Genomic DNA, 19,147 nt, shown 5'->3' on the forward strand with positions numbered 1-19,147 from the left:
TTCATTTGATTGCATGTTTTATAAAACGTGTTAGATATATATATAGCTCACAATGGTACTTTGGTTTAACCCATTAAGTTGAGTGATCATTTGGAATTTATTGCACCTTAGTAATATAGGATTATATCCTATTTAAAATGTGGTAAATTACGTATGTAGGCCTGGAAGCTTAAGGATCTTATTTTAGAATTTTTCTAGATCCATTGGAATTTGACTCCTTAATGAGAGGACTCCATAAGTTTTCAATTTATAAGAGGCTTGGTCTCCTCTCCTCTCCTCTCCATACATCCATTGGCTTACCCTATTGAAAGCTGATATTTTGTGAGGAGCAAGGAGGGGAAGATCAGTCTGCATTCTTCAACCATGTCTTCCGCAGGTACATTCTCAACGTTTCCTATTCTGTATTTGTTCTTAAAGATTTTTCTTCCTAGCATGTTTTCTTGTTTTTACACTTTTGACTCCCATTGTGAGAATGACTGGTTGTTCTATGTGCAAAGTCTTCATGCTCGGACTAGGGTGCACAGGCTTTGATTCAGTCTAGCAAGCCGGTGCCCAATTCCGAGGAAGAGTGGAAGGAAGTTAAGGAGCGCGGTGTTGAGGAATAATCCCACATTGACTGTGGACAAGGTCTTGGGCATGTTTATAAGCAATGAGCAATCCTCTCTTATACAACCGGTTTTATGAGATGAGTTAGGCCCATAAATTTCATCATGGTATCAGAGCCTGCCATAGGACGAATGTGGGCCTACACTACTTACCCAGTGACAAGGACCAGAAAAAATACTGGCCTGCACGTGAGGGAGGGTGTTGAGGAATAATCTCACATTGACTGTGGACAAGGTCTTGGGCATGTTTATAAGCAATGAGCAATCCTCTCTTATACAACCGGTTTTATGAGATGAAAGGGAAAAGAGGCTTTGGTTGTCCCAGGTGGAGTCTATGTTTTTTGAATGGCTCCTCGGATCAGGCAGCTCCCCGGTTGTGAGAACTCTTCTAGTTCTTGGCAATCTGATCCTGTTTGTATCCATCCCCCCTCCGTCTTCTGATATACATACATGTATAGACAATATGTACACACTAACTTGTGAGTCTTTGACCGCTGTTTACAAATTCAATCCTATCTTGAAATACACCAATAATATTTTAAGCTCGAGTATTCTTACCATGAAATTGCATATGGAGGATTAAAATGTTCAAATGGCTTTAAAATTTTTCTTTTGTTGTTTCTGGTGATTACTATTTTGCTGGAACGTATGCTTGAGTGTTTTTCTTGGTCTAAAAGTTGTCGTTCTCATAAATACACCGATAATAAGTAGTGATGCGTTCAAGTGTTTTCTTCAATAAAGATGATCGTAAATTCACTATGGAGTATTATCTCATGTCATCATCCTCGAACCAGGAAAAATATTTGTTTTCCATAACAGTTTTCTTGGACTTCTATGGAGGGAAGGCCACCGTCACGCTATCTAGTCATGTGCCTTCCATCATGAATTATGATTAGTATTCTTTAATATTTTTCAAAGCTTTGTTTTGGAGGGGATTCGTACAAAATTACAATTTATTTTGCGGTGATTACCTTAAATTACTAGACGTTATAACTTGCACTCTAAACTACCGATATATTTCAATATATATATATACCTTTGGTTAGAGTCTGATATTTAAAATGAAGTAAAAAAAAAAAGTAATGCTACATACAGTCGTGAAATGCACAAATATAGTACAGTCGCTTTGAAAAAGAATGAAATCTACTATTAAAAAATTAATTTCTTTTTATATAAATTTTATATTTATTCATTTTTTTTAAAACAATTACACGACTTGCACACTCATAACTATAAATATCATTTATAAAAAAAAAATACACATTTGGGTAGAGAGAGAGAGGAGGAGGGGGGAAAGCATAGCATGGGATAAAGGTGAAGGGAGTCCCGGGAATCAAGTTGAGAATGACAGGAAAACATGTGAAATAGAGCTCGTGAAAATGAAAAATGCAGTGAGGTGAGTATTCTTGAAATCCAAACTCTCTTGAGTAAAAATTCAACTCAATTATATTTATGGACAACCAACGCCAATAGAATCCAAGGAAGAGATAGATAGTCAGGCTTCATTCAAAGTACTCTCTTTCTTTATAATATTTTGCAAAAATATTCCACTCACCACCTCAACATTTAATGCTATCTTTCCAGTAAATAAAATAAAATAAAAGACCACTCGTTTGTACCAGTTGAACCTAAACCTCCTAGCACGATCTGCTGGCCATCATTCTATTTCCACAGCATTCCCATATTTCGAAGTGTCTTTTTAAATGAAAAAAAAAAAAATCAATCATTTTTAATATAAAATGGAGGACAAAGCTTGCCTATAATTCAAGGAGATTGGAATTAGCATCAAAATTCATGGTAGTACTCTTGGAAGCTTCTGAGATACAGTGTTAGTTACGTATGGGATCAGGAAAAAGGAGTTCGATTATAAAAACTTGGGAGTGCTTACTCTTATATTAGTTGCTTTAATTATTTTGTTGAAGAATAAAACTTTCAAATGAAGTTTGAAAAAAATATCACGAGTGAAATTACGCATCGATCATGGATAAGAACATGCACAGATCCACTATACACATATTAACGGTCACATGGGCTTGAAAACTTCCCCCTCAACGTGAACACATTGAAACCAAGCTGCACTCTTTACTCCTACATATCCCGCGCCTGTCAACCCATTTTTGGCAGTCTCAACTCTTATTGACACTCCTCCCCTACTCACTCATCTTCCTCAGACCCAACCTGAAACAAGCCATGGAGAATTGCAAAAGATCCTCGTTAAAGCCATGGAAGAAAGGCCCCACTAGAGGCAAAGGTGGCCCTCTGAATGCCTCGTGCAAGTACCGAGGTGTTCGACAAAGAACATGGGGCAAATGGGTTGCCGAAATTAGAGAGCCTAAGAAGAGGACTAGACTCTGGTTAGGTTCTTTTGCCACCGCCGAAGAGGCTGCCATGGCTTATGATGAGGCTGCAAGGAGATTGTATGGACCAGATGCTTACCTCAATCTTCCTCATCTTCAACCCAACCCCAACCCCAACCCTCTAATCAAGTCCCAAAAGTTCAAATGGTTTCCTTCCAAGAATTTCATTTCCATGTTTCCTTCTTGCGCGTTGCTTAATATAAATGCCCAGCCTAGCGTTCATGTCATTCATCAGAGGCTCCAAGAACTTAAGCAAAATGCGGTTCAAAGCCTAACACCCTCTACCAGTTCATCTTCATGCGATTCAAAAGCTAAAATCCAGACCATGAGTGACCAAATAGAAAACCCAACAGTTAAGAGGAAAGATGCAGAAATTTCATCAGACAAGATGCTGGGAGCTTGTGATGAGAAACCACAGATTGATCTCAATGAGTTTCTTCAGCAGTTGGGTATACTGAAAGACGAGAGACAGTCAGAATCAACCGATGCCACACTAAGCTTTGCAGTGCCAGATGCGGCATTGAAAGAATGTGATGACGAACTTGGACCTGGAACCTTTGCCAACAAGAGTTTTAACTGGGATTCAGTGATCGAGATGCATGGGATTACAGATCAAGGAGCAGAAGCCGGTAACCTCCAAGTTTGTGACTTTAATGAAGAGATCAGTTTCTCTACTTCCATCTGGAATTTCTGAGAGGATCAGCTGCTTTCGGGAAGAAATAGTATTTAGCTTTGGTGGAGTTGGAAATTACTTCGGCTTGAAATCTACTACCAGTTTCATCACTCTCACGTACGTAGCATTTCAATCTCCTAGTAGACATCAGTTCACTTTCACTTTTTCTGTGTGTGTGAGAGATGAGGGAGAGAGAGAGGGCTTAGTTAGATTTTTAAAGGCTGCGAGAAATTTGTTGTTCTACTTCTTGTGGCTGCGAAACTAAAATTGGCCTTGGTTTTAACCAATGGTTAAGGTGAACTGATCAACACTTTGATCATTTTTCCGATCACTATAATGGCCATCTTTGCAACAACGCATGTTTTTGCTCGGGTCCTACCCAACTGAGGGAACTTACAGGGAAAATCTTAGAAGTGGGGGCTTTCAACATCTTAGATTATAATTGGAAGAAATTTGGGCATAAAGATAGATTAAACAAAGCAGTTGTATGAAAAAGGAAATGGAAAAAGTGAGGCTTACGCATAGAAGCCATGATTGCCACAGTAGTTTCCAGATGAATGAATATTCAGGATATAAATCTATGCTTGGATCTGTTCTAAGTATTAAATAGTAGCAAAAAACAGTGGGCAATGAAGATGACTCACGAAGGCAAAAACTTTGAACAAAAAAAAAAAAAACCAGATGTATACATTCTTGGCCTTTATGAAAAAGCTCAAATACGTCATATTCAAAATGTGAAACATTAGTTAAACATTCCCATTGAGTTTTTGACAATTCCCCAGAAAAGAAGAATGGAGTTGAACCTTGATGAGGAAGTTTAAGCATTACTATGAAAGTGCAAAGATAACTGGTCTTTTACTTTTGACACAATGAACACAATGCACGGTAGAGATGAATAAGATGGGTCCAACAGCCTAGTTTCCAGACAACTTTGCATGTCAAAAATAGCAAGTTGAAACAACTTTTTTTTTTTTGATAAGTGCAAGCAAGTTGAAACAACTTTTCATCCAGAAGAACTATAAAATTATCTTCCTTGAGTTTTCTTTAGTTATTCATTTTGATACTCTGAGGCACTTAGATACTCACCATGCTCCTCAAAATATTCAATTAATCGTTTTAAGAACCCATCACTACTCACTGTTTCGGTGTCACAGACAAGACAGCATTGCCTTCTAGCCCGTGTCACAGCCACATTCATTCGCCTGCGGTCACTCAGAAACCCCACCTGAAATGTTTTGAAAAAAAAAAATCAAGATTAATTTTTTCTATTCTACAATATTCACGGTAATTGAAATTTTAACTATCTTATTTCTTCTGAAGAAATAAATTAACAATAGTAATGAAGATGAATAACGTACCTCTTTCTTTGAGTTCGATCGAACCATGGAAATAATAATAGCTTCCTTTTCTCGTCCCTGGAAGCCATCAACTGTTGAGATTTCGACGTGTTTTAGTTTCTCTTCATTGCTTCTCAATATCTTTAGTAACACAACCTGCATTACTAGATACAATATCAGCAATGAAAAAATATATATAGTGTCGTACTATGTGCACAAAAATAACTTTTCATTTCATCCAGCAGCTATTTTGATCGATTTCCATAATTACATAATTATGAAGCTCATGGTTTGGTGTAAAATAAGACCAATAATACAATGACATGCAAGGATTCCATGGCATTCTGAATACACTCATGTGCACTGGATTATTTATATAATAGATGATTTATAATAAAAATTAAGAAAAAAAGGAGAAATTAGAACCACCCGAGGGGTGGTCCGGCCAGCCTCTATGGTGGCAAACCACCCCACCCTGGGTGGATCTCGCCACCCCAGTGCCAGGGGGGCCAAATGGGGTGGAAAAATTTTAATCTTTTTTACTAGATTTAATCAAGTGTGATGTGTTTTCCTACTCTTAATTAGAAAGTCGATGCGTCTAACTTTCTATTGAATGGTGTACATGACCTGGTTTACTAGGTCTAGATTGCAGATAAATTTCAGCAATCAAAGCTCACAAAAGAAAGACCTATACCTGTGCAGCATATGGGGTAATAATACCAATATCAGAAGCCTGGACTCCACTTTGAACAAGTCTCTTTGCATGGGCAATAGCAACTTCCGCTTCGCCCTCATTCAATGTGCTATCTTCTTCATCCTTCTTTTCGTCCATATCACACCTGAATCAGATCAATATGAACTAAGTATGACAATCATCAAAAAAGTCTTTTTTGACACATTTTGTCTTCTAATTTTGGTGGACCAGTTTAGAATTTTGGTGTGACTTCAAAATTTAAGGACAGTGAGAATGAAACCATTCAATGCAGTTCCAAACAGGCATGGAGAAACCCTAAGCAATTATTGTGAAAACCATTATAATTCAGCATATGGCAACAATGTAGCATACCCAGCTGTGTCTATGAGAAGAATGGCGGGTTCGGTCGAAGTGGTTCTCTTCACGTCCTCAAAATCAAAAAGCATATGTGCAGCAACACTTGGATGGGCTTTTATCTGTAAGAAGATATAACCATACAAAATCGCACAATTTCCTTTCCCATTTCTTATTGATATTACAGACATAAAGTTTTTCGCAACCCATTACTGATATGTTATATCTAAACCAACATCCATAACACACCTTACTGCTGTAAAGCTCTTTAGATGACCAATTCATAATTAGCTCATGCATGCGGTACTGTATGGTGAGCATAGACATGACTTCATTTCCATACATGTCTGCAAGGCGTTCAAATAGGGTTCTTCCCAAACCTTTCCTCTCAGCTTCAACACTTTGAATCGTAGGGGGAAGCTGAAGATGGTCACCAGAAAGTATACATCTTGAACCCTGAAACAAATAAACTCAGATTGTTAACTGGTGCTGTGAGTGCTAGTAGATGTTCTACATGTATCATTACCATATTTCATTTTTACGCAATTACCTTCAATCTTTTGATATACACATTAAACCAACTCTGATAACCTATAGAAACCATCGGTTTTTTTTTAAACCATTAAAAGCAATGACCGACACAATTTGTTCACTATAGAAGATGCTTCTCAAAATTCAAAGCATCCTTGGCTGAAATTTTTTTGTCTTCGAGCAACCTAAAATGTGGAGAATCATTCTGCATTACATATATTTAAAGACATTTTTACTCCTGATAGATGGTATGGTAAAGAAGTGTATCCAAAGACCAGGGTAATAAGCATTAAAAATGAGTGACCATTAAAAACGAGAGTGATAATTATGGCATCCCCAAATTTAACACACATGGGGCATGGCTACATTTTTAAGGGAAGTGCATATGTTTTTTGGTGTTATTATGTGTGCAATACTACCTTTAGTAGAGCTATCCAGCATGCTATCTCAAGTGCCTGAGCAGCTTCATCAATAATCACCAAGTCAAATGAAGTGTTATCCAACTTGTGGGAAGATGCTCCAGTCAAGGTTGTCAACACCACATCTGCTCTTTTAATTACATCTTTAACAGCAAGTTGCTGCCTTTTACGCTCTTCTTTAGAAAGAGTTCTAAGCTCCTTCTGGATGTCTCTCCTTGTGTTTTTGTCTTTGGTTTTCAACAGTTTCCCATTTAAGACCTGAAGAAATGCAGTGAGGACAAGTTGAAGCATTAAGATATAAGAAAGTTATCAGATCACAGAAGCATGAAGTAGGTTCTGGCACCACTTATAAAAAAAAAACTTACGAAAAAAAGGTTCTGGTACCAAAAAGAAACTTCCAGAAAGAAAGCCTTCTGGCGGGATGAACCAGAAACTATGGAGTAATGTTTTAAGTTTAGAGAATAAATTATATAACATGCAACAGCCAACCACGCCCAAGGATATATCAACTTTCTCCCAAAAACTAAATACCATTATTTTGGTTAGAAAACTTCATCCGATAAAATTATAAAACGGCAAAGCTTATCATTAAGCATTATTTTTCAATAATTTTAACTGCATATATGGGAAAACGTTGTGCACCAAGTTTGCTTCAAATTTACTTCAAACCTCTACCTTCATTTCCTTCCGAATGTCACTAGCCAGAGCACTATTATCTCCCCGTAAAACCTAAAAAGCAGAAAACATACATGAAAGGACAACATCAATTTTATCAAAGATTAGAAAGTATATTAAAACAACACCACACAAAAGAAAAAAACATCTGCTTTATGATATGTCAGAGAAAGGAGGAAATGTCTTGTCCACAGTACCATAACCAGAGACTAGAAGACATCAAAGGAAGAATCAATGGATTTATGAATGAAAACACATGTAATTAGGTACATAAAACAATATAACAAAAGGAGTGAACTTTCAGTTTCTTTAGCCAAAAATAATTATAAAGTGAAAAGGACTGTCAATATGTGCTCATACAAGTAGCCGTGACATGCTCCCATGCAAAACAAGAGAAAAGTCATGGTGCACACTACGGTGACACAAAAAACATATAAATCATGGGATGAGATGGAATTAAACAAAATCCACTGTGATGACAGCAAGCATTCCAGGCATCAAGCTTTTTTCCCTAAATTTGAGGTTTTATAAACCTGAGCATCCAGCGCACTCTCCAATACTTGAGGCAGTAAACGTGCAGGATGCCCCAATCTCACCAAATTTACTCTGAGAGAAGATGTGGAAATAGATAAAGACATTGTTAGATTTGATATTGACACACTTGAAAATTCAAACCATTTTATAACAAAGAGAATCCTCAATATAGAAAGCTGAGATTTTCAAAGCCTAAACCTTCCCTTTTACTCCACAGAATTGAACGCAATAAGGGGTGACACCTGATATTAAACCAACCACAACAATTCCTACTTGCAATGAGCTATATGAATCCTAAAAAGCAATGCTAGGAAAATGTTTGAGCCCATTGGCAGCTACATTCAATTGAATGCAACAGCACCATACACAAGTGAGAAGATCAATAGCTATAAGAATTTCTCACTGATCACATTCTTCAGAAACCGTTCACAAGACATATGTATGTATAGAACCCAGACTTGCCACAATAACGTGATAGGATAGCTTCAGTGAAAATGAATAAGAAAACCTGTGGAATTATAGAAATACATACTTATTCTAGTACATGTTCGCTGTATTTTACCTGTGAGGAACAAGTCGCTCAACAATGTTGTCTACAGCAATATTTGAAGCAGCACATGCAAGAATCTTTGATCCACGTTTCACTTCTTGTAAGATAATCTCCACCACAGTTGTGGTTTTTCCAGTTCCAGGAGGGCCATGCAGCAAGAATATATTCTTTGATGACAGGGCTTTTGAAATGGCATCTTTCTTTGGAGGAAAAAAAGGGTAGAGACTAGGTGCATTAGTTTGTGAGAAATGGAGTATGCATAAAGAGTGAACATATACATGCATAAATCAAGCAAGCATGGGTGAAAATGTTTAAAATCACACTTTTTTTCTAAATAACAATAATTTTTTTATCAGTAAAAAAGAAACTTTATTAATGAGAATAGACATAGCCCAAGTACACGGGACATAAACAAGAGCAATACCTTTTTTTATCAGTAAATAAGAATTTTATTAAAATAGGCGAAGCCAAGTACACGGGACATATACAAGAGCGACACCTATGCATAAGTGTCTAAAGATACAAGGAAATCATGTACGTCCATGCCGTTAAAGTCTATTACAATCGACCAATAGAGTAGAGTATGAAAAAATAAAGTTCTAATATCGTCCATACAAGAGCAATACCTATACGTGATTGTCTAAAGATACAGGGAAATCATGAATGCTCATGCCATCAAAGTATATTACAATCGACCAATAGAATAAAGTATTAAGAAAAAACATTCTAAGCTCATCCATTGATAGGTTGCAAATGACAATCTAAAATAGAGCACAAATGACAGCTGAAATCTTAGTACAAAGGTGGTACGCAGGAGAATATGCATAGAGAATCCAGCTTCACAATTTCCTAAACTTCATTTATGGTTATTCTGCAACTCTTTCTATTCACTTATGTTTCAGTTCCAATTATTGTTTAGTGTTTACCCTTAAAGTTTTGAGCAACTGGCAGTGTTGATTTTTACGATAGGTGAGCTTTATATTCCAAATTTTGAAAACTGAATGTATAGAGCATAAACAATCTAATTGAGATTGATGTTGAGAAAAAATTTCAATTCAATGACATAGTCTCAATACTAAAAGAGAAACCAACTGGATTTTGCTAGAATTCTCTTAATATGGCTGTATGACTCTTTTTTCATGATTACGTGAATCTCAATACCATAATCTTTTCGTTTTGAGTTTCTTTAGTAACAAACTGTTTCAAAAACCAAAAAATTATGCTTGAGTGTAAGGAAATGCAAGAGAATATGTTTACAAACTTGAGAGTTATCAAGGTTGGAGTTGAAGGGGGTGAATTTGACATCCTTCTTGGTCACTGTCGGTGGGCTCTCTCCGAATAAAACAGGAATGAGATCAGCTGCAGGCCCCTTCTGCACACCTTTACTCAATTGTACCAAGGCATCCTTCATCCTTCGGTATGTCACCTGCAAAGATAATCACTAATTCAGCATTTATTTTTCCAACAAATATCTATAACACATAGTATAACGATTGAAATGATCTCAGCATAGAACAGGAGGTGCCAAAATTTTTATACCACATCCTTTTTTGAGGACTTTGCAACTTATAGAAACTAGAAATTAAATTGTACAGTTCATTTACGAATGAATGACAGGTATGATCCATGTAAGAAAGCTGAGTCAATATACAGTTTTCAATATCTTACAGTTTGAACTGCTTACAAACTTGTAATTTTTTTTTTTTTTATAAGTTCCAAAGTCATGTAATGTTAGTAACTGTACATGGCCTGCTACAGTTGGATATCCAAAAAAATCATACCGGTTCATGTTTTGCAGTATAGCCAAACTTGATGTACAGTATTTCCTGTAGCCAGTTTACATTTTGGGGAACTTATATGTACAATATCTACTATGTACCCCTGTAAATGATCCCTAGAGCACCATAGAAGTCTAATCTCCCTCAAATAAATATAAATTACATAACAATTCAAGCCAACTCGAAATCTTCATTAACTGGGAAGCTCTGAACAATACCTCATTGGCCACTTTCTCAAGACGAAGGGGACTATTCAAACCGTCTTCTGGGATGTCATCAAAAGCAACAGTGATTGAAGAGTCCTGTTCAATACACAGCAAACCACCAGCACAAGTAGTCATGAAAATGATCATCAGTTTCGTAAAGAAAGCATGGCATTAAGTAATCACCCAACATTCTGTTTCTCAAAATTACCTTTAACCGGTAAACCACACCTTGTCCAAGTTCAGGAGACCCCAAATCAGCCTTATTAGGTCTTAAAACAACCACATCATGTGTGCCAAACTACAACCAGAAAGAAATAAAAGGAAAAAAAAATTAAAATGTGAAACTAGAAGCCAAAGCTAGGATATGATTTCAATATCTTAAAAACACCGCACTTGCTTCATTACAAGTAGTAAGTAAATTGAATAAGTAAATTGAATTTAACAAGCAATCAATGAGGATTGTGGAACCTTCACCTTGTGAGCAGGAAGAACGTCCCCTTTAGTAGATTGAAACTCAAGAAGCGTTTTCCCCATTAGCCCTGTCTATGGCCACAAAAAAGTTTAAGAAGATTACAGAAAACCTAGATAGTGCAATGCTCTTGGTTGCCAAAAAAATGCAGTAAAAATAAAAAGGAACTAAAATAGTGCATTTTTGTATTTTTTCGGGACAAGTAGTAAGAAATTTATTAATAAAAGAAGAAGCTTATGCACAAGAGAATCGCCTTGAGAATTACAATCCAAGGTTTAAGAGATCCACAAAAATCAAATGAATCACAAGAAACCCCATCCATAACGAGGCTCTATTCATACAAAAAACACAATAAAACGGGTGGGACTTAACAGAAGACTTTTAACAGCATAAAAAAGTACAGTTATTCCCCTCTCTGCAAATCGTCAACACAAGGCAAAGAGGAGCTGCATTCCATATCGGACTATTTTATGCCAACCAAACAGCCTTTCCAGCTGAAGTAGACGTCTATCACCTTCTTTGGCATCACCCAAATTAATTCCAAAAACAGAAAATATGAAAGACCACGAATCTCTCACAAAGGTACGATCTGACAATAGATGATCAACCAATTGGCTGCTACACAGCCTACACTTATGTAAACAACGAGATTTGACAAGAATTTTATTACGCATTAGATTATGCACAGGTAAAATCTTAGGCATGGCAGTTGTCCAGGCGACAAAACAAACTTTGGAAGACTTCGCCACAATGCACCTCCAAGGACTACCACTGGCAACTGACATATCAGAGTACAATAAATCCAGGAGAGAATCAACCAATTCGAACCCCCAAACATGAAAAGATCGAAAAAATCGACTCCAGAAATGAGTTCCATCATCCCCTAGTGTCCAAACAGAAGAATAGAGATGCATCTTTATTGACAGCCATCGGAAATAAAGTTCGTTACACACACCACACATCACGCCAGAATCGGATCCTCCTTCCATCGCCTACTCCAAACGAAAGAAAGTCAAGATTTTTTTCTCAACCAGCTCTAATAGCAATCCAAAGACGACCACTTCAGGGAAAAAAATTTAAAAAAATGAAAAAAGAAATTACAAACATAATCTTGTATTTTCCCTTTTTATATACTTCCATTTTCACGGAAACCATTAGAATAGAAAAAAACCTGAGCGTCTACACACTTCAGATTGAGAATAGTGGAGCCCCTCTTTTGAGCAGTCTCTAAGTTTCTAGACGCGCCTGTGCTGATTGATGCCGATATCTCAGCGTCCTAAACCATTTTATTAGAAATGAAAAACTTCAATATCCATATGACATAAAGTCACGCACATATACACTTAAACAGAGAGATACAGAACCTTCTCCAAATCGAGGAGAGGGACTGTGATAGAGATGAATTGCTGGAGAGAGAGAGGAGATGAGATCTTCTTCGTCTTCCCTCCCTCCATGGCTATCGTTGCTGTCCGCCACTTCGCTTCTTTAGAAAGGGAGAGGGAGACTCAGGAGCAGCGCAGCGCCGCAGCAGAACGATTATCGGTTTCTCTCCGTTTCCTGGGTGTTAAAAAAAAAGAATCGAAAACCGCTTAAACCGGACCGGTTTGTAAGCAATCTGGTGGTACGGGTTGTTAATAATCAAAACCGATTTTAAACTATGCCGTATCGTTTTTATATCTTAAAAATCAGTTTAAGCGGACTAATATATATATTTATAATTTTTTATAATATATATTATTATGTTAAATTAATAATTAATATAATATTAAATTCTAATTGTATTATTTAAATATATTAATCTTATAACATAAAAGTAAACTTATAATTTTTAATATAACATTTGATATAATATATAAATTTTAATCTTATAATACAAAATTAATATTACATAAGATTTTGATCTTAAACATAAATACTAATATTAAGTTATTAATATAAACTTAATTTGATATATATATATATCAACGATAAATATATTTTTGGCATAATAAAATATTTGATCATATATACTTGTATAAAAAGTCTAGAACTTATATATAGATTATAATTAAATTTAATATTATACTATTATGTGTTAATTATTATAAAATAATATATTTATACTATAATATAAATAGACTAATAGTTTGATATATATAAACATCATATTATTAATAACATAGATAATTTGTAAAATTGGAAAAATGGGAACGGATAAGATCGAAACTAGAAAATTGAAAGTTTCAATTTTGATAGTAAATCGGTCTGATATCGTTCTTAAATTTTCAAAACCAATATATACCATTTCGATTCTAAAAACTATACAAAATTGGACCAAACCGGACCAACTACACTCCTACTTATCATTTGCAAACAGAATTTCTATTCTTCCAACACAAAAACAAATATTTTATGAGATAATGGTTAATATATGAGTTTATACTATATATTTTTTTTTATTACTTTATTAAAAAGATGAGCAAATTGACAGTAGTGGACTAGTTTTAAAGGTGACAATATGTGACATGACTTGTGAATTCGACATGAATATAACATGAAATTAACGAGTTCAGATTTGATGTTAAAGAGTTTAGGTCAAAACAGGTTGACCCATTAAGACAATTTATAAATAGATCAACCCGTTTAACCAAAACCAATCCATCTTGACCCATTTAGATTTTATTTCAAAATCATAATTTTATTATTATTGAGTTGTAATATTAGTATTTCTCAGTATGCTTATATTTTTATTGTTGAGATTGTAATTTTAGACCTATGCTCATATTTGTTAGTATAGGGTTTGTAATAGGAGTTTTATTATATGTTAAAATTTGAAAAATATTGACATTTCTTGTTAGTATGTAGTCTATTTTTTTTAAAGATATCGTGGTTACTAATAAATATAGATTTTAACTTTTATGTGAAATTATATTAATTAGATCAAATGAGTTATACATGTTAGTCCAATGAATCGTGTCATATAACATATTGATTTATTTATAGTTAATTATTAAACAGATTAAAACGGATGACATAACACCACATGTTATCTAAATAGATTGAATTGAGGTTTGAAAGTTTGACATATTTAACTAAACAAGTCAAGTTCATATTGACCTATTTAATCGAATGTCTATGACTTAATACGACACGAACACAACTTGAAAACAAGAATTGTCACCCCTAATTTGTTTGAAGGTAAAACCATAATTATAAAAGAAATTGTAATTTCAGGGAACAAAGAGTTAATTCTTGTTTTATTTTAATATGTTCTTGCTCCGCATTTTTTTAGATTTTTTATTTGAATAGTGCTATATAACATCCATTGTAGTAGTGCACACAATGCACACACTACAATCTATTAATTTATTTTCTTCAGATGAATGATTGGAACGATGCCACATGGTGTGTAAAGTGGTTGCTCCCAAACAGTGACTTTTTCTAAGATTATTTCTTTTTATTTTATTCAGGGGAGGATTCGAATCTGATTCTCCCATTTGGAGACTAGGCCTTACATCATCTAGTTCGAATGACTTTGACTATATTTTGTTAGAATTAAACTTACAAACAGTGACTTAATATAAAACATCATATTATAAAATTCTATTTATTATAAAATAAATGTAACATCTTTAGTTAAACCAGTTCATTTTAGTAAGATGGTCAAATTTTTTTCTCACGGAAAAAGGACCAAGTGAAAGGGTTGAGAGGGGAAGAGCAAACGATTGACTCGGAAGAGACAAGTAGTTATTGAGCAAGGAAATAAATAATAACAGAGATAAAATCACTACTTGATGCCAACGTATCAGACAAAAACTTAGCACATCATCAACAGTGAAAACTTGAAAAATACTGAACCAGAAATTCTCCAAATTGCTAAACCCAATACATAGAGATTGGAAATGCCCTTCCACTGAAGGGAAGGGGTGCATAACTGTTGCATCAAACGCATATAACCTGCCTTACATCTCTCCAAGATAAATCTAATTTCCTTTGCATCTTTCTTACCTCTTAAAGAGCACGAGAATCCTCTCGAGCATCCGAGATGGAACAATTATCAATTTATTTTATTATGAGGGCATCACGTCCAGGTCCAATACCAATATAATGGATGGGTACACCAACAAGTTCTTCTATCCTTTCTACATACGTACGTGCAGCCAATGGAAGGTCGGCATAGTTTCTGATAGAAGAAATATCACTCTTCCATCCAGGCAATACCTCATATTCCACCTACACAGAAAGAACACATAAATCAAGAAGAATTCCCAGAAATCCTAAATCAATCAAGAGGGTGTGAATCATTTTAGGCAAGTCAGGAAATCAAAGATCAGTTAGGACAATTTGAGAAGTAGCATACAAAGCTCCACCCCTTTTTGGTTTGTCATAAACAAAGCTTTTAGGCTATTGAGGAGGCGAGGGTAGGCTGGTCTGGATGGTCTAAAAAGGAACTGTCCTCACAAGGCCTAGTATCCCTTACAATGCTTCTAACATGACGTAAATGACCAGCAGCCAAGCACTGCTAATGCAGTAACCAAAAGGAAGCTAATGGTTTTTGTTAATAAATGAACATATCCCCAATATTAAACTTCGGAAAGGAGGCTGAGGTTGGGGAACTTGCCTTCAATTGCTCAAGAAGATGAAGATCTCCAGGGAATGATTTAATTGGTGTACCATCGATGTGCTTATACGCAACCCCCAACTGAATTTCAGGAAGCTCCGACAACACGTCCAGTTTGGTAAGATTTAGTGACGAAAAGCCATTGATCTGACAACAGTATTTCAGCGCTACTATATCAAGCCAACCACAACGACGAGGACGACCTGTAGTAGTGCCAAACTCCTGACCAGCAAACCTGAGTAGATCACCCCCCTGACCCAAGATTTCTGTAGGGAAAGGACCAGAACCGACTCTTGTAGTGTAGGCTTTTACCTAAACAAGGAAAGCTCAAGTTAAGAATCTCAACTAGCCATGTCAAATGTTCTTAATTTATTTCAAGTGCAGTGCTAAATCTAACAAAGAGTATGTGGTACCATAAGATGTTTTCTACCAGATACATATGAAAACCCGTAGTTGAAAACACCACATATTTTTAAAAGAGTTTAGCTACAAATCAGCAACTGTTCACATCACACACTGCACACCTATAGCTTTTCATATGATGTGGACGTGTTTTTCATAGGGTGTGGGATGGTGATAATAGCTGATGAGAAGAATTTTTCTTTTTAAAAACCTAGCATTCGACATTTAAGAACCCCCCCCCCCCCCCAAAAAAAAAAAAAAAAATCTAGATGCACTGCTTAACAATCTCAAGTAGGAGAGAAAAAATTAACCACTCACCACTCCAATTAGATCACCTATTACTCTTGGAGCAATGCCAAGACCGGTGCAAATCCCACCAGCAGATGGGCTAGAAGAAGTAACAAAAGGATAAGTTCCAAAGTCAATATCTAGCATGGTCGCCTGACCACCTTCAACCAAAATCTTCTTCTTCTCTGAGATGGATTCATTCATGACATGCACGGTATCAGCAATGAAGGGCTCCAATCTCTCGGCAAACCTCTTGTATCTTTCAACTTCTTCCCTAAGCATTTCTGGTCCATAGTTAAAACCTTGGAATCTTGAAGCTGCATCTGACAATAAAAGATCCAGCTTTTCAGGGAAAGTATCCATGTGCCTTAGGTCATTTACTCTAATGCCATTCCGAATAACCTTGCTTGAGTAACATGGCCCAATGCCTCTCTTAGTTGTGCCAATAAAAGATTTGGCAAGCTCAGACTCTCTAAGCCCATCCACCACTTGATGGAAGTCAAATAACAAATGAGCACGGTCAGAAACCAGTATCCTTCCTTTGCAGGAAACCCCATTGGATTCTAGGCCATCAATTTCTTGAAACAGTCCCGGTAGATGCACTACAACTCCATTCCCGATAACACACAGAGTATCCTCATTAAGGATGCCAGAAGGAATCAGGTGAAGGGCAAATTTCTTTCCCTCCGCATTGTAGATAGTATGTCCTGCATTGGCTCCACCCTGACATCAAAAATTGTTCCGGGTTTCAAGCAAAAAGTAATTGCAATTACAAAATAAACTAGCTGCAACCACCAAATGTGTCCAGCCAATTACAACTCATTAGAAACGTGCTTTTTTAACCAATTAGCCACCACTCAAAGGATCTTGTATCTCTTTGATTCCTAACTATGCTGAAAGACTCCGCTATGAGGAAACGGTGAAGTTTGAATCTTTACGCCCACGCACATCCTATTTCTCGAGAGCTATTAATAAAATTGGGGTCTTTTTTTTAAAAAAAAAATTGAATTTTTACGCTGAACAGTCCCAAACATTTTCTTTTAATATAAAGCAACGACAATTGGGTGTGTTTCAGTCATTATTCACACACCCAATATAAAAATCCATACTAAAAGCATAGATATGTGCACATGCATATGCATCTGTTTTTAAGAGCGAGTGTACCTGACAACGAGCAACGATGTCGAAGTGCTGGGCCAAGATATCGACGAGCTTGCCTTTGCCTTCGTCGCCCCACTGGGAGCCCAGGACGCCCGATACCTGACTCAGCGACCCAATCCGACTCGGATGTCCCTGGGCGGCGGTGGCAGATTCGGCCACGCTGAGAGAAGCTGAGGCCACGACGGGCTTTACGGAGGAGCATACGACAACGGTTGGGCGGCGAGGGGTAATGGGCCTGTGGTGCAACCCCACGAACGCCGTCCGTGGGCCCGTGATGGGGTTGGTGTCGAGTGCGAGTGACGAGAGTTTCATGATGAAATAGTACAGAGGGAAAGTAAGAGAGGAAGGGAGCGAGTAAGAGCAGGAGAGAGAAGGCAGTGGGAGCGAAAATATATGAGAGGGTTTCGGAGAGAGTGGGGATTGGGTCACCTGCGGGTGAAGTGACCAGGGGTATATAGAGGGATTGCGTTGGTTTCACGTTCACGTTGACGCAGTGAATCTGGGTAAACGGCAGCAGTTGGAAGACCGAAGACTGCAGAGGGAACTTTGAATCTGGGTAATTGACTGCTTTTGATTCCGAGATTTTGCTCTCACTTTTAATAATAGAGAGATGCGCTGAATTTGTTCCGTCATTTTAATTATTTATATATTTTATTTTATTTTTATTTTATGTTATTTAATAATTAAAAAATGACTTTTAATCATTAAATATATTAATGTATTAATGTATTTAATGATTAAAAAAATACATCATATGAGATGAAATAAGATAGGATATTTTATTAAAAGTTGGATAGAATATTATTATAATATAATTTTTATTTTGTGATTTTAAAAAAATTAAATTATTTATTATATTTTATGTAAAAATTTAAAAAAATTGTAATGATTATAAAAGATAGTTTGATTTTTTTGTAACAAAACCAATCTTAAGTATTGTCTGGAAAATCAAAAAATAAAACTATTATACAAATATTTTTATTTTAAACTTTTATTATAACTGTTTTGGATACTAATAAATAACATGTATATACATCAAATTTTAAATTGCAGAAAGTTTATAAAGAAATACAGATAATTTTAATGAATTCGGCCAAAATATTATTTATTTATCTACTCGGCAGCATCTGGATTATTATTATGAGTAGTGCTAGGCTGTGGCTTAGTAAGGTCAGTTGGACGTGCCGTTTAGTATAAATTTATCTTTTTATATTTTTTAATATGTTTAAATATTTTAAAAAATAAAAAAATACATCAATACATTAAAAGTCATTTTAACAAGGTCTTACAATCTCATGGTAACATATTAAAGACTACATTTCTCTTATTTTTAATTAGATCTCGACTTCATTCGTCTCGATTTTATGTTATAATCCTAATTAGGCATAAAATTATATGATATCTCTAATGAGACATTTGTAGTTATAAAAATATTTTAATTGGCTTAATTTAGAGAATAAGATTTTCTGGACTAGGTAATTTTAATGATATATGGCAAGAGACATTGTGGAGGC

At 35.8% G+C, this 19,147-nt stretch overlaps 3 protein-coding genes across 3 annotated transcripts; 1 reads left to right on the top strand and 2 right to left on the bottom strand.

Annotated features, from left to right (window-relative positions):
- The first annotated feature begins 2,560 nt into the window (after nucleotides 1–2,560).
- On the top strand, nucleotides 2,561–4,645 carry LOC109007224 (dehydration-responsive element-binding protein 2F). Its single transcript, XM_018986814.2, has one exon. It carries the CDS (start codon nucleotides 2,796–2,798, stop codon nucleotides 3,654–3,656), a length of 861 nt encoding a protein of 286 aa, XP_018842359.2. The 5' UTR covers nucleotides 2,561–2,795; the 3' UTR covers nucleotides 3,657–4,645.
- Nucleotides 4,433–12,783, bottom strand: LOC109007223 (DNA-binding protein SMUBP-2). Its single transcript, XM_018986811.2, has 15 exons — nucleotides 12,547–12,783; nucleotides 12,354–12,458; nucleotides 11,188–11,256; nucleotides 10,922–11,011; nucleotides 10,726–10,809; nucleotides 9,991–10,155; nucleotides 8,742–8,929; nucleotides 8,179–8,251; nucleotides 7,646–7,699; nucleotides 6,971–7,228; nucleotides 6,270–6,476; nucleotides 6,039–6,142; nucleotides 5,667–5,811; nucleotides 4,994–5,128; nucleotides 4,433–4,860 (listed from the first exon to the last, which is right to left on the bottom strand). Exons 1-15 carry the CDS (start codon nucleotides 12,634–12,636, stop codon nucleotides 4,684–4,686), a joined length of 1,944 nt encoding a protein of 647 aa, XP_018842356.2. The 5' UTR covers nucleotides 12,637–12,783; the 3' UTR covers nucleotides 4,433–4,683.
- A 2,141-nt stretch (nucleotides 12,784–14,924) lies between these two features.
- Nucleotides 14,925–18,203, bottom strand: LOC109007221 (adenylosuccinate synthetase 2, chloroplastic). Its single transcript, XM_018986799.2, has 4 exons — nucleotides 17,637–18,203; nucleotides 16,503–17,195; nucleotides 15,783–16,094; nucleotides 14,925–15,394 (listed from the first exon to the last, which is right to left on the bottom strand). Exons 1-4 carry the CDS (start codon nucleotides 17,943–17,945, stop codon nucleotides 15,224–15,226), a joined length of 1,485 nt encoding a protein of 494 aa, XP_018842344.2. The 5' UTR covers nucleotides 17,946–18,203; the 3' UTR covers nucleotides 14,925–15,223.
- Between the last annotated feature and the right edge of the window lie 944 nt (nucleotides 18,204–19,147).

Source organism: Juglans regia, chromosome 3 (genome assembly GCF_001411555.2).
Source record: "Juglans regia cultivar Chandler chromosome 3, Walnut 2.0, whole genome shotgun sequence".
Taxonomy (NCBI): domain Eukaryota; kingdom Viridiplantae; phylum Streptophyta; class Magnoliopsida; order Fagales; family Juglandaceae; genus Juglans; species Juglans regia.

What these genes read in the sequence shown, in the direction of transcription:
- LOC109007221 (XM_018986799.2), bottom strand. Translation starts at nt 17,945, where the DNA reads ATGAAACTCTCGTCACTCGCACTCGACACCAACCCCATCACGGGCCCA. An exon ending in ACATCGTTGCTCGTTGTCAG is followed by an intron (nt 17,196 to 17,636) that starts GTACACTCGCTC and finishes TTTTGATGTCAG; the next exon opens with GGTGGAGCCAATGCAGGACA. An exon ending in TAGGTGATCTAATTGGAGTG is followed by an intron (nt 16,095 to 16,502) that starts GTGAGTGGTTAA and finishes TTCCTTGTTTAG; the next exon opens with GTAAAAGCCTACACTACAAG.
- LOC109007223 (XM_018986811.2), bottom strand. Translation starts at nt 12,636, where the DNA reads ATGGAGGGAGGGAAGACGAAGAAGATCTCATCTCCTCTCTCTCTCCAG. An exon ending in TTGAGAAAGTGGCCAATGAG is followed by an intron (nt 10,156 to 10,725) that starts GTATTGTTCAGA and finishes TTATCTTTGCAG; the next exon opens with GTGACATACCGAAGGATGAA. An exon ending in ACATTCGGAAGGAAATGAAG is followed by an intron (nt 7,229 to 7,645) that starts GTAGAGGTTTGA and finishes GCATTTCTTCAG; the next exon opens with GTCTTAAATGGGAAACTGTT.
- LOC109007224 (XM_018986814.2), top strand. Translation starts at nt 2,796, where the DNA reads ATGGAGAATTGCAAAAGATCCTCGTTAAAGCCATGGAAGAAAGGCCCC.